The sequence below is a fragment of the Anas platyrhynchos genome, chromosome 1, assembly GCF_047663525.1.
Source record: "Anas platyrhynchos isolate ZD024472 breed Pekin duck chromosome 1, IASCAAS_PekinDuck_T2T, whole genome shotgun sequence".
Taxonomy (NCBI): Eukaryota; Metazoa; Chordata; class Aves; order Anseriformes; family Anatidae; genus Anas; species Anas platyrhynchos.
The window spans coordinates 199,606,605-199,621,749 of NC_092587.1; the positions used below are offsets into that span (position 1 = coordinate 199,606,605).

Below are 15,145 nucleotides of genomic sequence, written 5' to 3' on the forward strand. Positions count from 1 at the left end.
CAGGGCAAAAATCAGTAACAAACAAATAAATAAATAAATAAATCACGGGCATTCTGGTCACGAGAGATGAAGAAAAAAATAATTAAAAAAAAAAAAAGGAAAAGGGGAAAATAAAGGTTGGTCAAATAAAATTGTACATATATGGTGTAGTAGTAAGCATCACGTGGTTTGTGAACCTGATTCTCCCCCTGTACTCAGCACTGGTGAGGTCGCGCCATGAATACCCTGTTCAGTTTTGGGGCCCTCACTGCAGGAAGGACGTGGAGGTCCTGAAGCATGTCCAAGGAAGGGGAAAGGAGCAGCCGAAGGGCCCAGGGAGCAAGTCGTGTGAGGAGTGCTGAGGGAGCTGGGGTTATGTAGCCTAGAGGAAAGGAGGCTTGGGGGAGACCTTATCACTGTGTACAAGGACCTCAGAGAAGGTTGTAGTGCGGTGGGGGTCAGTCCCATCTCCCAAGCAACAGGCGGTAGGAGAAGAGGAAAAAGTGGGGCCGCGGGAGGTTTAGGTGGATTTAGGTTTAGGTTTAGGCAAAAAGTCTTCAACAAAAGGGTTGTGAAGCATTGGAACAGGCTGCCCAGGGAAGTAGTTGAGTCACCATCCCTGGAGGCATTCGAAAGCCGTGTAGATCTGGTGCCGAGGGACACGGTTCAGTGGTAGATTCTATGATTCTGTACTTCTCTGACTGTGAGAGGCCCCGGGTTGGCATGGCCTGCACCACTCTTTCTCCTGAGATCAATGGCACAGAGAGGAGCACTGGGGGCAAAAGTCTGCCTGAGCTTTTATTCAGAGCAGAAAGCAGAAAGCAGCCGCAGCTGAGCTGAGGCTGGGGGCAGGATGTGGTGGGGCATCTGAATTCCTGGGGCGCTGTCCTGTGCCTCGCAGTGATGCTTCCGTGGGCGCTGCAAAGCTTCCTGAGGGCCAGCTGCCAGCTCCGAGCATCCTCCTGGGACTGGCACAGCCGGGCGCGGCTACTCTCGCTGTCCTGCGATGCAGCTGCAGCGGAAAGCCCTGCGCAGAGCACGAAGTGCCCTCCTGATGCGGGAGGGCCGTGGCTGGCGCGCCGGGGCTTGTGCGAGGTCAAGGATGCCTGTGGGGGACACAGAGGTGTAGGTTAGGGCCTGAGCGGGTGCTGGGCGAGCCTGTCCCCCCCTCCAAGGCCTTTCCCCGGGAAGGGGTGGCACAGGACCAGCCAGCCCCCCTGCGCGTGGTGCTGCCAACCTTGTGCTTGGTGCTGCTCGCTGCGCTGAACAGGCCCAGCCAACAGATCCTGGGACGGCGCTTGTGTCTGGGACGTTGCTGGCTCATCCGCTGGCGTATCTTTGGTGCAGGAGGAGGACTGTGCTTGGCCTCCCTGCTCGATGGCCACCTGCATGGGGAGAGGAACAGCACAGGCAGCTGAGGAAAGGGATGTCAGCCCTTGTGCCTGGGGCATGTGGAAATGCAGAGCAGCAAGCAGTTCCCGGCACGCACACCCAATGCACTGCTTCTGCCTGGGGCCGCCCTGGATGCCTGGTGCCCACCACGTGTGCTGTGCTTACCTGGTGCCCAGGAACCAAGGGAGTGGCTGCTGCTCCTGCTTTGTCAGCTGCTGCTGGGCGGAGATCTGTGATGGCCTCCCGGAGAGGCTCTGCAGCCAAAGGAGAAGCCCCCTCTCCACCTTCTTCTTGTGGTGTTGCTGCTGCAGCGAGAGGGGCTTCACTGGCCTCCCCCACAGGGCCTCTGGCCAAGGCAGAGGCCGAGGATGTACATTCTGCAGGCTCTGGTGTGGGAGGAGGCACCCTGGGCACTGTGACCCAGGGAGCACTTGCTGCCTTGCTTGGGGCTCCCGCTCCCTGGATGATGGCTACAGAGTGGAGTAGGACTGCAGCCACGATGGTGTCAACTCTTTCATCCAGCTCTTCATCAGAGACACTGCAGGCATGTCGGGCACGTCCCTGGCTCTCCACCATCACGGCAGCGCTGTGCTCACTGGGGCTTGCACGGGCTGATGGCTTCGACTGTTGAGCCCCACATGTCAGGGGAGGCGCTCTGTGTCCCTCATCTTCCAGAGCAGGGGCTGCTGGAGGACTTGCTGGCCTGCTCTGTGCCGGTGTTGTTGTGGTGAGAGGCGTGCTGTGCCTCTCTTCCCCAGGAATTTCTTCCTGGGGAGCAGCTGATGGGGCAGTGTCCGTGGTTTGCAGCGAGCCAGGAGAGGCGCTTGCTGGGTGTTCTGCTTCTTGTGCTGCCTCCCTTTCCACACTGCTGGCTGCGCTGCCCTCTTCCTGGGGAACGTCCTGTGCCTCTGTGAAGAGGCTGGCGAACCTGGGGTTGATCCAGGAGTTGATGATGACGATCTCCTCCTCTTCATCGCATCCCCCGGGACTGCTCTCTTTCTTGCCCCGGCCTTGGCTTGTCCCCTCGTTTCCTGTCCCTTGCCTGGGTTTGATGTGTTTCTCTCTCTGTTGTTTTTTCTTCTTACCCTGGCCTGGGCTAGCTGCTGCAGGGTCTCTGCTGGAAGCCCTTGCTCCTGCGCATATCCCGGAATCAGGTCCTGGCAGAGCAGTGGTCCGCCTCCTCTCCAGGTCTGTCTGGACCCCGGCTGATCTCGTTGCTCTCCCTGTGCTCCCCGTGTGTGCCAGGTCCCCCAGTGCTCCAGCCAAGGCAGATGCTGAGGATGTAGAGTCTGCAGGCTCTGCTGTGGGAGGAGGCACGCTGGGTCCTGTGGCCGAGGGAGCACTTGGTGCCTTGCTTGGGGCTCCCTGGCTCATGGCTACAGCACGGCGTATGGCTGTGGAAACGATGGTCTTGACTCCTTCATCCAGCTCGTCATCACAGGCACTGGAGGCATGTCGGGCACGTCCCTGGCTCTCAACCGTCACTGCAGTGCTGTGCTCACTGGGGCTTGGAGAGGCTGCTGGTTTTGACTGTGGAGCCCCACGTGTCAGGGGAGGCGTCCTGTGTCCCTCATCTTCCAGAGCAGGGGCTGCTGGAGGACTTGCTGGCCTGCTCTGTGCTGCTGTTGTTGAAGTGAGAGGCGTGCTGTGCCTCTCTTCCCCAGGAATTTCTTCCTGGGGAGCAGCTGATGGGACAGTGTCCATGGTTTGCAGCGAGCCAGGAGAGGCGCTTGCTGAGTGTTTTGCTTCTTGTGCTGCCTCCCTGTCCACACTGCTGGCTGCGCTGCCCTCTTCCTGGGGAACGTCCTGTGCCTCTGTGAAGAGGCTGGCGAACCTGGGGTTGATCCAGGAGTTGAGGATGACGATCTCCTCCTCTTCATCGCATCCCCCAGGACTGCTCTCTTTCTTGCCCCGGCCTTGGCTTGTCCCCTCGTTTCCTGTCCCCTGCCTGGGTTTGATGTGTTTCTCTCTCTGTTGTTTTTTCTTCTTACCCTGGCCTGGGCTAGCTGCTGCAGGGTCTCTGCTGGAAGCCCTTGCTCCTGCGCATACCCGGGAATCAGGCCCTGGCAGAGAAGTCGTCCACGTCCTCTCCAGGTCTGTCTGGACCCAGGCTGAACTTGTTGCTCTCAATTTGCACCCCGTTTGTGCCAGGTCCCCAAGTGCTGCTGATCGTTTGCAAATGAGCAGAGCATTTGTTATGACGGTGGACACAAAGGACCGTATTTCATTGCCCACGTCCTCGTCAGGGGCCACAGGGCTGTGTGGGCCACGTTCCCGCCTCTCTGCCCTCACTGCTCTGTCCCTGTTGCCAGAGATGCAGGGAAGAGGTGGCAAAAGCTCTTGCTGGCTGCGGGCCTCTGTTCCCAATGACTTTGCCCTTCCTCCCCCTGAAGAAGCAGAGGCTGCTGCTTGCAGAGGGTGCAGCTTGCAAGTGGCCTTTTCAGATGATGATGTCTCTGCTTTAGGCACTTGCTTGAGAGTCGCTGCCTGAGTTGCTGCCTGCCTTGGCAAAGGCGGCAGGGCTGGCAGCTGGATTCTCTCGGCCTGCCTCACCCCACAGTGAGGCAGTGTCTTGATGTCTTGCGGCTTCTTCTCCATCTGCAAGAGAAGCGAGAAGAAAGGCCAAGTTATTTGGGCCATTTCTGCCATTCTGCTCCGTGTCCCCCCTAGAAGTGCTGCTGTGAGCTGCCCTGCAGCGGCCCCCGGCACGCCCTGGCAGCTGCCCACGCAGAGCGGGGCTCAGCCTGCCAGGGTAATGCCCTGCCTGTCTCCTCCTGCGAGTGCTGCCTGCTCATCGCAGGCTGCCAGGGCTGCCAAAGATGTTCGACCGAACCCTCCTGGGGCTCCCGACTCCGTGTGGCAGCTGCCAGTGTGACGCACGCTCTCTGGGCACGACCGCACCGGCAGCCTGTCCGCATGGAGGGACGGTGGAGGCAGCTCCTGGCTGCGCACAGCCAGGTTGAATTAGGCCACGCTGCTCTTTGTGCCTCTGGGCACAGAACTGCCAGGGCCACGTGGGCTTTGGCTGTCCTGGGGGTGGGCTCTTCTTGGAGAAGCCCCAGGTTTGGGAACAACTGTGTCCAGGCCGGAGGGGCTCAGGGCCAGCTGGCCGGCTCGCTCCAGCACCGTTCTCCTCATCCTGGTGCTCTCGGTGCCATCCCGTCACACTGCTGTCCCTGTCTCGCTCCCTGAGCCTCACCTGGCGCCGCTCCTTTACGCTCCGCTGCCCTTCAGCAGGCTGGGAGTCATCCTTATTGTGCTGCTCCATGCTATCACAGAATCTCTAGGTTGGAAGAGACCTCAAGATCATCGAGTCCAACCTCTAACCTAACACTAACAGTACCCATTAAACCATATCCCTAAGTTCTACATCTAAACGTCTTTTGAAGACTTCCAGGGATGGTGACTCCACCACCTCCCTGGGCAGCCCGTTCCAGTGCCTAACAACCCTTTCAGTAAAGAAATTCTTCCTAACATCTAACCTAAAACTCCCCTGGTGTAACTTTAGCCCATTCCCCCTCGTCCTGTCACCAGGCACATGGGAGAACAGGCCAACCCCCACCTCGCTACAGCCTCCTTTAATGTACTTATACAGAGCAATAAGGTCACCCCTGAGCCTCCTCTTCTCTAGGCTGAACAAGCCCAGCTCCTTCAGCCGCTCCTCATAGGACTTGTTCTCCAGGCCCCTCACCAGCTTTGTCGCCCTTCTTTGGACCCGCTCAAGCACCTCCATGTCCTTCTTGTAGCGAGGGGCCCAAAACTGAACACAGTACTCGAGGTGCGGCCTCACCAGAGCCGAGTACAGGGGGACGATCACCTCCCTAGCCCTGCTGGTCACAGTGTTTCTGATACAAGCCAGGATGCAGTTGGCCTTCTTGGCCACCTGAGCACACTGCTGGCTCATATTCAGCCGACTGTCCACCATCACTCCCAGGTCCTTCTCTGCCTGGCAGCTCTCCAACCATTCCTCTCCCAGCCTGTAGTTCTGCTTGGGGTTATTGCGCCCCAGGTGCAGGACCCGGCACTTGGCCTTGTTGAACTTCATACAGTTGACCTCAGCCCATCGGTGCAGCCTATCCAGATCCTCCTGCAGAGCCTTCCTACCCTCAAGCAGATCGACACACGCACCTAGCTTGGTGTCATCTGCAAACTTACTGAGGGTGCACTCAATGCCGTCATCCAGATCATTGATGAAGATGTTAAAGAGGACCGGCCCCAGCACCGAGCCCTGGGGGACGCCACTAGTGACTGGCCTCCAACTGGACTTGGCTCCATTTACCACAACTCTTTGGGCCCGGCTATCCAGCCAGTTTCTAACCCAACGAAGCATGCGCCAGTCCAAGCCAAGAGCAGCCAGTTTCTTCAGGAGAATGCTGTGGGAGACGGTGTCAAAAGCCTTGCTGAAGTCAAGGTAGACCACATCCACAGCCTTTCCCTCGTCCACCCAGCGCGTCACTTTGTCGTAGAAGGAGATCAGGTTCGTCAAGCAGGACCTGCCTACCATAAACCCATGCTGACTGGGCCTGATCGCCTGCTTGCCCTTCAAGTGCCGCATGATGACTCCCAAGAGGATCTGCTCCATGAGCTTCCCTGGTACTGAGGTCAAACTGACCGGACTGTAGTTCCCCGGGTCTGCCCTCCTGCCCTTCTTGTAGATGGGCATCACGTTTGCTAGCCGCCAGTCAGCTGGGACCTCCCCCGATAGCCAGGACTGCTGATAAATGATGGATAGGGGCTTGGCCAGCTCCTCTGCCAGTTCTCTCAGTACCCTTGGGTGGATCCCATCCGGCCCCATCGACTTGTGCACATCCAAGTGCCGTACCAGGTCACCAACCAGTTCTTCGTGGATGGTGAGGGCCACATCCTGCTCCCCGTCCCCTTCCACCAGTTCTGGGTACTGGGTAATTATTCTTTTTACAGTTTTCATAAATGTCTATTTCATTATTTGTGGGTAGCGCATTCAACAGTTAAATACATTTAAATAATGTTTAAGTGACTGCACTAATGCAGAATTGTAACTAGATGGGTAACCAATTTAACTAGAAACCAGCTAACAAGTAACTGTCTAAATACTTCAAATACAGCTCTTGTTCTAGGTCATCCTTCTTGGGAAAAAAAGCCTGCTGGTCACATTGGAAATACATTTTAAGGCCAAATTCTTCTGATATCCCTTCTCTGCAGCAGTTTCTTCACCTTTTTAAGCCTCCAATTCCAGGCCAAGACCAAGTTTATGGCCACCAGCATTGATGCTCTTCCCATCTATCAGGGCAGACAGAGTAAGCTTCACACCTGGCCTCAGGGTCTGGGTGTAACCCACTCCAACTAGACTAGAATTGTTCACTTTTGCAGAGATAGAAGCAGTGGAATCCAACTTGTATTTAGCTGCAATACCGAAGCGAGTGCTGTTGCTACCTGCTGTCCAGGACAGGTTTACAGCAGTTTCAAGATTGTCACTCACTTTCTGGTAAATTGACCCACCAAATTCAGAACCATCATTGACATTAGTGTGCAGTTGGAAGTCTCCAGTCTTGTAACACACAGAGAAGTTGTTCCTTGTCAATTTTGATTTGGCACTATCAAAAGTCATCTGATAACCAGCCAGCCAGCCTTCATAACCGAAGACAGCTGAACCATGGATTGCAGGCCCAGCAAAGTCAAAGTCAACATCACAACCGAGGTTTAGGCATTCACGTTTATATGCTGACTTGATTTTACCACTCTTCTTTCCTGTATTTGGTGAGAAAGTTGTATCAAACGTCAACTTCAAGCCTCTGGCAATCTGATCTTCAATTGCAATTTCTGTTCCCAGAGTGTTATCTGTGTTCCATTTTTCTGTGAAAGTCAGCCCATACTCAGCCCACTTGTATTTGGTCTCCAAGCTCCCATTAACTTTTCCAGTGTCGGTGTTCGAAGAACCAGATGTTGTGAACTCCACTCCACTTGCAGATTTTGTTTTCACATCCAGCTTCACCAACCCAAACCCATATCCTTTATTGAAGATATCTCTGGCAGATTTGCCAAGGTCTGCGTACGACGGAGGAATTGCCATTGGAGCTGGCTGGCGCGGGAGGGCGGCTTAGCTCTGCCACGAAGCTTCTCTCCAAGAGAAAAACCTGCTCTTTCTGAGCCTTGTTTTCCTTCGTGAAGGATGAGGGCTCCTGCAAAGCCCGCTGCCCTGGAAGTGTTCTTGCCCTTAGCTTCAGAGGCCGAGCTGCGTGCCGTGCCTCTCTTCCCCAGGACCTTCTGCCAGGGAAGCAGCTGACAGTGTAGTGTCCGTGGATTCTGATGAGTCAAGAGAGGCGCTTGTTGGGTTTACTGCTTCTTCTTCTGCGGCCTCCCTGTCCACGGTGCTGGATGAGCTGCCTTCTTCCGGGGGAAAAGCCTGTGGTTCCTGGAAGAGTCTGGCAAACCTGGGGTTGATCGCGGACTTGATGACGACAATCTCTTCCTCTTGGTCCCATCCCACAGGACCGCTTTCTTGCCTGCCTCGGCCCTGGCTTGTCCCCTCCTTGCTGCTCCCCTGCCTGGGTTTGATGTTTTGGGCTCTCTCGCGCTCTTGCTTTTCAACCCTGCCTGGGCTGGCTGGTGCATGGTCTCTGCTGGCAGTTGGTTTTCTTGCACCTCCCCGACAATCGAACGCTGGCAGAGCAGCGGTCCACCTGCTCTCCATGTCAGTCTGGACGCCGGCTGATCTTGTTGCTGTCACTGGGCACCCCATGTGTGCCGGGTCCCCCATTGCTGCTGGTCGTTGGCCTTGTTGCCGCATTTTAGCCATCGCCTTTGACATGGCTTCAGACACAACAGACAGTGCTGTGTCCTGCAGCGCCGTAAAAGAGTCGGTGGGGCTGTGTGGGGCAGGGTGCCGGCTCTTCTTCAAATGCCGGGGCACTGCTGTGGGGAGAGTTGGAGTTCTGTGGCCTGTGGTCCTGGGACCTCTGCCTGATGGAGCAAGCCTTGCCTTGCTCTCGGCTACAGCATTTCTTATGACTGTGGAGACGAAGGACCGTACTGAGTACTCCACATCCTCAGCAGGGGCCACAGGGCTGTGTGGGACACGTTCCCACCTCTCTGCCCTCACTGCCCTCTCCCTCTCAGCAGAGACGCATGGAAGAGGTGGCAGAAGCTCTCGGTGGCTGAGGGCCTCTGTACCCAATGCCTTTGCTCTTCCTCTGGCAGAAGTTGCAGAGGCTGCTGCTTGCAGAGGGGGCAGCTTGCAAGTGGCCTTTTCAGATGATGATGTCTCTGCTTTAGGCACTTGCTTGAGAGTCGCTGCCAGCCTTGGGAAAGCCGGCACGGCTGGCAGCTGGATTCTCTCGGCCCCCCCGCAACCCACGGTGTGGCAGTTTCTTCTCCATCTGCAAGAGAAGGCGAGGAGAAAGTCCAAGTTATTTGGGCCATTTCTGCCATTTCCCTCCACGTCCCCCCTAGAAGTGCTGCTGTGAGCTGCCCTGCAGCGGCCCCCGGCACGCCCTGGCAGCTGCCCACGCAGAGCGGGGCTCAGCCTGCCAGGGTAATGCCCTGCCTGTCTCCTCCTGCGAGTGCTGCCTGCTCATCGCAGGCTGCCAGGGCTGCCAAAGATGTTCGACCGAACCCTCCTGGGGCTCCCAACTCCGTGTGGCAGCTGCCAGTGTGACGCACGCTCTCGGGGCACGACCGCACCGGCAGCCTGTCCGCATGGAGGGACGGTGGAGGCAGCTCCTGGCTGCGCACAGCCAGGTTGAATTAGGCCACGCTGCTCTTTGTGCCTCTGGGCACAGAACTGCCAGGGCCACGTGGGCTTTGGCTGTCCTGGGGGTGGGCTCTTCTTGGAGAAGCCCCAGGTTTGGGAATAATTGTGTCCAGGTCGGAGGGGCTCAGGGCCAGCTGGCCGACTCGCTCCAGCACCGTTCTCCTCATCCTGGTGCTCTCGGTGCCATCCCGTCACACTGCTGTCCCTATCTCGCTCCCTGAGCCTCCCAGCAGCAGCTGAGCATGCAGCCCAAAGTCCCCGCGCGTGGGGGTCCTGCAAGTTATCTCCTTTCTTACCAGGAAAAGTTTCTTTCTTTTCAGGGAGTCCATAAATATTGGCAAAGCCCCTGGGACTCCAAGAACCAGATCAAACCAACCTTATGGTTCGGACTGTGACCAAGGGCTCAGAGAAAAGGAGCACTGTTCTTAAAAGGACAAGATAAAAAATGTCAAACATGCAAGGCCTCCAGATAACAGGAGCCCCTCAGGCCCGGAGAACTGGACCAAACCAACCTTATGGCCCAGATTATGACCAAGGCCTCAGAGAGCATGCGCAAGGAGACGAGGTGAAAAGTTCAACCCTGGTGAAGACATCTCACTTCATCCTCACGACCCTCAGTGCCCACCACCAGAAGGCACCGCGCAAGCGCAGAGGGAATGGAAAGCGCAGCTTATGGAAATGACTTCTTGGAACTAATTTTAATACTAAGCGGGGACAGGTTATGAATATGTATAGGCATACTGCGAAACCTCATGCATATGTAAATCTCTACTGCATATAACCAAAGCAAGTTGCCGTGTTAGGGGCGCACGACTTTGGTGGGACTACCCCCCGTGCTGCCCAGTGCTGCATAAACATACCTACTTTACAATCTTACTGCTTGTGGAGTCAGCTTTACGAGAGTCAATCTTACCTGTTCTGGTAGACTCTCCCTCCATCGTTGTGTCTCCCTTCTTTTCCAAAGCAAAACCCTTGGGTGCTTGGAGAGGCTCTTCTCCCTGCAGCTCTTCCATGAGGTATGTAGAGCCCAATCCTGGAAGAAAGACCAAGGCAGTGTGACTCCAGAGCACCACATTCTAGGGCTGTAGGGTGCTGGTCTTGGTGCCAGCATCCGAGAGGGGCTTGCTGTGGGCTGGGCAGGCAACAGACATTCCCCCAGCCCTAGCTACACAAAGAGAATGACCCCTCGTCCAAAACAAGCAAGAATCGGTGTGGAGTGGAGGAGGAAACAGTGCTTGGAGAAGTCCCCCTCCAGCTCCTCCCTGAGCACTGGGCAAGCCCTGGCACTGCTGACCTTCCGGAGAGGAGCTGAAAAGCTGCCAAAATGCTCAGCCGAGGGCTGCAGAAGCAACGCGCCCACGTGGAAAAGATGAGGACACCTCCAGAAGCTGGATGTGGGACTATGCTTTTTCTCTCCCATGTGGCCAAATCTGTTGTGCCTAGCCTCTGCAGGAGAGACAGTTGTGGCTGAGACCATGGCCAGGAAGGGATGCCCTTGCCAACGGAGGCATCGCGGCTGCTCAGGCAGAAAGCAGCCCTCGGGCAGAGTTTGCAGGCCTTAGTGTTCACCCCTCCTTTACGAGCAGCACAAGCTGCCCAGCAAGTGCCTGCACCCGGCAAATCACTGCCTGGCTTTGTGCAGGGGCCAGACTCCTGTGCCTCATCAGGAGACGCGTCTGACCCAGAAGGACAAGGCCCTCCCAATGCAGCACTGCAATGTGCCCTTGTGTCCAAGGACAGCCAGGCATAATTCAGGAAAACAAATCGAATTACACCTTACAGAAAAGAAGCAAGGAGCAAAGTAACTACACAGGCCTGCAGAGGAGGGCAGTCACACTTGCGTAGCTGCTGGGCCCTCCAGCACTGATGCCCTGCTGCTGCTCTGCACCTGCAGCTGTGCCAGATGCCAAGAGAAGTCAACCACCAACGCAGCCATCAGGGTGCCAACAGCATGGAGAGGGACATTTCCGGCAGCTGCTGCCTGCCAGAAGGTGCAAAGCATTGGCAGGTTTTGGCTTCTGAGGTACTCAGGCTTTTCTCTGGATCTCCTGGAGGAGCTGTGTAACCCCTGCACTGCCTTCCCAGCAGCAGCTGAGCATGCAGCCCACATCCTTGCACATTGGAGCTCTGACATTCATCTCTCTTCTTACCCGGAAAAGTTTCTTTCTTGTAAGGGAGCCCATGAATACTGGCAAAGGTCTCTGAAACCTGGAAGATGGGCTTCTGTACATCAAGGAGCTCAAAGCCCACCATGGGGAGCTCCTCTTTAATCATGAAGAAGGCACTGAAGAAGGCACAATAATTGTCAAAATGTCACATCTCCAGAAGCATTTCCCTTCTAACAACCCAGGTAGGCGGACCACACCGGCTACCTTACAGAGGAGGATTTGCTGCAAGAGATTTTGCTCACCTGCTGGGTGCCCAGGCAGGAAACTGCCGTCAGTGGGACATGCGTCAGGCCCATTGTGGAGTTCACCAAGTCCCTGCGTGCAAGGAAAGCTTCTCGATGACTCAAGGGGAAGAGCTCTGGGGATGCCTTCTATGGCTTTCCCCCAGCCTCATTTGGGAGAAGGCTCTTTTTCCCCAGCAGCCTGGCCCAGCTGTGCCTCCCCTGTCGCCCTGGAGTCTGGCTGGAGAGCGACTCTGGGGTGTGAGCAGCTGGCTCTTAATAGCAGGAGGCATCCCTGACAGGAGGAAAAGAGAAGGCTAGTCAGAGCTGCTCCTTGGTGGCCACAAAACTTCTTCACACAGAGGGTGGTGAGGCACTGGAACAGCTTGCCCAGAGAAGCCGTGGATGCCCCATCCCTGGAGGTCTTCAAGACCTGTTTGGATGAGGCACTGGGCTACTTGCTCTAGTGAATGGCATCCCTGCCCATGGCAAGGGGCGGGAGGGAATAGAAGATCTTTAACATCAATTGCAACCCAAGCCATTCTGTGATTCTCTGGAAAGGTTCAAGATTCTGCTCCAGTGAGGAGAGCTGAGTGACACTCCCTGCTCCCTTCAGGGAGAAGGGTGCCAGTGAGAGCCCAGAGGCCTCACTGAACAAGGGGCTGTGGAAAGAAGGCTGTTGCAGCAGAGGACTACCAGAGCGGGAGCTCCTCCACAGTCTTCCCGGGGCTGTCCACAGCTCTGCTCTTGGTCCTGCCTTCCTGCAGGGCCTCCTTCCTCTTCCCCAGCTGTTTCCTAACACGCCAACTCGGCCTCCCCTGGTCCCAGGACAAGTGGGCACAGCTCCCTTCCACACGAGGTGTGTGACTGTCAGCTGCAGGGGAGCTTCAGGACTTTGGGTCTGCAGGGGGACAGCTGGAGGCAGGGCATCTCCATGGTCATTGCCTGACCCCGAAGCAGCCAGGGGATGGAGAGCCAAAGCCCAGAGCTGAGCGACCCGCATGCTGGATCCCTCGGGCAGCCTGCTGCAGCTCAGCTTTCCCTGGCCTTTGTGGGAGCTGGCCCACACTTGCTTGGCATTGATTTCCTCACAGGATCTGCCTCAGTGTCCTCCTCTGGGGGGTGAGGGATGAGGACATGCTGCTGCTTCATAGGCACTGCTGCCATCTGCAGAGACTTCGATTTCAGGTCCACAAGTGTGTTCTGTGGGGTGGCAGCTCTGGGAAAGAGCAGAGGAAGAGGGCAGCATGAGGCTGCAAAGCCCACCTTGTTCAGTGCGAACTGCCTGCGCATGAAGTGGGATACTGCATCCCAAATTCTCCCCGTCCTTGCAAATCAAACCCACAATATCCCCTTCAGCCGTGCCCTGGGGATGGCAACAAGGCCGCCAATGCCACGCTGCGGGCTGGCACGGCCCGCTCATCCCACGCTGACAAGCCCAACGTGCGGCCGCCAAGCAGGCGCCAGCTGCCAGAGGCTGCAGGAAGGTTCCAGAAGCAGCGGCAGCAGCCCGCGCAGGGGCAGCCGCGAGTGCAGGAGCCGCTCCTGGGCTCTGGGCTCAGCGGCAGACGCCTGCCCCTGCAGGGGACGAGGCCCACCCAGAGCCTGCCCAGCGGCATGGGCCTGCCCAGACATCCTGGGGGGAAGCCCTGGCCGCAACAAGTGAGCGGGGGGGATGCAGAAGCCCCTCACAAATGCTGACGAAAAACAGGGCCCTCAAAGTGAGAGGCCATGTCACTTACCATGACAGCCCCGGAATGCGGAGAAAAGCGGCACTGCTCGCTCCAGACAGCACAAAGTTTCCTTCAGCACAAAGAAGAAGAAAGGCCTCTTGGCTCTAGATGCCGCCCGACACCACTGACAGCCGTGCTGGGGACAGCCCAAGGCCTCAGCCAGCTTGTGGCGCGGGGGGCAGGCAGAACTGCCAAATGGCTGCCAGGGCTGTCAGAGGGTGGGGCTGGAGCCGCCCTGTCAGGGAGCAGCTTTTCTCTCTCTCTCCCTGCACTCAGGGAGCACTTTCCTGTAGATCCCCTTTCCTGTAGGGCCACAGCTGAGCCGAGCATGCCAGCACTGAGAAGGAAACTCTCTCCTTTCAGTCCCATACAATCCTCGAGAGTGCCCCAGGGGGTGTGCAAGGTGATCCATTTGGGTGTGGGAAGGAAATGCTAGAACTGCCATTTGTTTATTCATGAAATCTCGAAAGGGAATAAGGAAGAAGGAATGCTTCACGAGTGTTTAATATAGAGCTTGTGCCTGGCACCCTCCCTCAGTGTCTCCATGTGTCAGATGGCCACGTCGCACGTGGTCTGTGAGGGACGAGCGTGTGCCCCACAACACGGAGGTTTTCTCCGTGGCACCCTCACTCGGTCACAAGCTTTCAGCATTATGTGACGTAGCAGATTACATGGGCCGGGTTCAGTAGACTTCAGGATGATGTGCTTAAAAGGGATTTGAGGAAATCAGTTCAAAGGATGCCTATAGATTGGGATCTCTAAGGCCAAAGGCAGCAATTCAGCAAGAGGTATTCCACCCAAGTGGAATTGACAGCAACTTGCATCGAGGCTGCCTGATGAGGGATCAAAGTCCCCGAAAGTTTTAGGAGGAGAGAATGAAAATTGTGAGAGCATGTGAGAGAAAGAGAGCTCTTCACTTTCTTGTATGAGTGATGTGACAAAAAAAATCAACTTGTCCTTCAGTTTTGTGCTGTGCAGATTTAAAGTCCCTGGGATAGTGTTTGGCCCTGCTGGCTTTCCTTCCTTTCTCCCAAGTTTCAAACTCTCTCTCTCTCTCTGTTTTTTGGCAATGTGCAGACCCAAGAGGTCATGGAAAAGCCGTTTCCCAAAAAGAGGCTCTTAACTCCAAAGCTCCCTTGGCAGCAGTACCAGCAGGGAAGGAAGACTTGTTGCTAATTCTGGGCTGAGTGAGGAGTGAGGGCAGGTGCTTGATGCTTTTTTTTTTTATTTCCTGGGACCAAAGGGAAGGTTGCAGTGAGCCGTTACCTTGGAAGTTCCACCCTGGAAGGATCAAGAGCTCCCAGCTCTTCCCAGCTCTCCAGGCACAGGCAGGATCTGATGCTGGATCCTAAGGGCACCTGGCTTTCAGCAAGGGAGAATCAGCAGCCTCAGCTAGGAGGCCTTCGTGGCTGTCTTGGCAGGCCACGAGTGGTGCTACTTGAACTGTTTAACAGTCCCACAAAAATTGTGAGGTGGATTATTGAGGGAACAGAGCATCTCTCCTATGAAGAGAGGCTGGGAGAGATGGGACTGTTTAGCCTGGAGAAGAGAAAGCTCAGGGGGGGATCAGTGGATAACTGCATGCCTGCGGGCAGGGTGCAAAGGCAATGGAGCCAGGCTCATTTCAGTGGAGCCCAATGACAGGACAGGAGGCGATGGGCACAGAAGCAAACACAGTGGCTTCCATCTGAACCTCAGGATCCATTTCTGTAGTGTGTGGGTGAGCGAGTCCTCTCACGGGTTCTCCAGTGAGGCTGTAGAGTCTCCCTCCTCAAGGGGAGACACTTGAAAGCCATCTCCACAGGACATGCTCCTTGGACACTGGTGCTGGGTAGCAATGTTTGAGCAGGGGGTTGGCCAAGCTGACCTCTTCAGGTACCTTCCAACCTCAACCATTCTGTGTTTCTGTGAAATCAGAACACT

General features: G+C 56.2%; 3 protein-coding genes across 3 annotated transcripts; all 3 read right to left on the reverse strand.

Annotated features, from left to right (window-relative positions):
- Nucleotides 1-216: 216 nt before the first annotated feature.
- On the reverse strand, nucleotides 217-4,987 carry LOC113841423 (uncharacterized). Its single transcript, XM_038177228.2, has 3 exons — nucleotides 1,537-4,987; nucleotides 1,217-1,364; nucleotides 217-1,085 (listed from the first exon to the last, which is right to left on the reverse strand). Exons 1-3 carry the CDS (start codon nucleotides 4,018-4,020, stop codon nucleotides 967-969), a joined length of 2,751 nt encoding a protein of 916 aa, XP_038033156.2. The 5' UTR covers nucleotides 4,021-4,987; the 3' UTR covers nucleotides 217-966.
- Nucleotides 4,988-6,276: 1,289 nt separating this feature from the next.
- LOC119716487 (non-selective voltage-gated ion channel VDAC2-like) lies at nucleotides 6,277-7,471 on the reverse strand. The gene is given in 3 exon segments (XM_038177263.2): nucleotides 6,277-6,545; nucleotides 6,547-6,591; nucleotides 6,593-7,471. Coding segments are annotated over 3 exon segments (1,008 nt in total). The 5' UTR covers nucleotides 7,421-7,471; the 3' UTR covers nucleotides 6,277-6,410.
- Nucleotides 7,472-7,570: 99 nt separating this feature from the next.
- Nucleotides 7,571-15,018, reverse strand: LOC140001557 (uncharacterized). Its single transcript, XM_072033338.1, has 4 exons — nucleotides 14,961-15,018; nucleotides 13,232-13,292; nucleotides 10,014-10,133; nucleotides 7,571-8,726 (listed from the first exon to the last, which is right to left on the reverse strand). The coding sequence occupies exons 1-4, from the start codon at nucleotides 15,016-15,018 to the stop codon at nucleotides 7,571-7,573; spliced, it is 1,395 nt and encodes a 464-aa protein (XP_071889439.1).
- Between the last annotated feature and the right edge of the window lie 127 nt (nucleotides 15,019-15,145).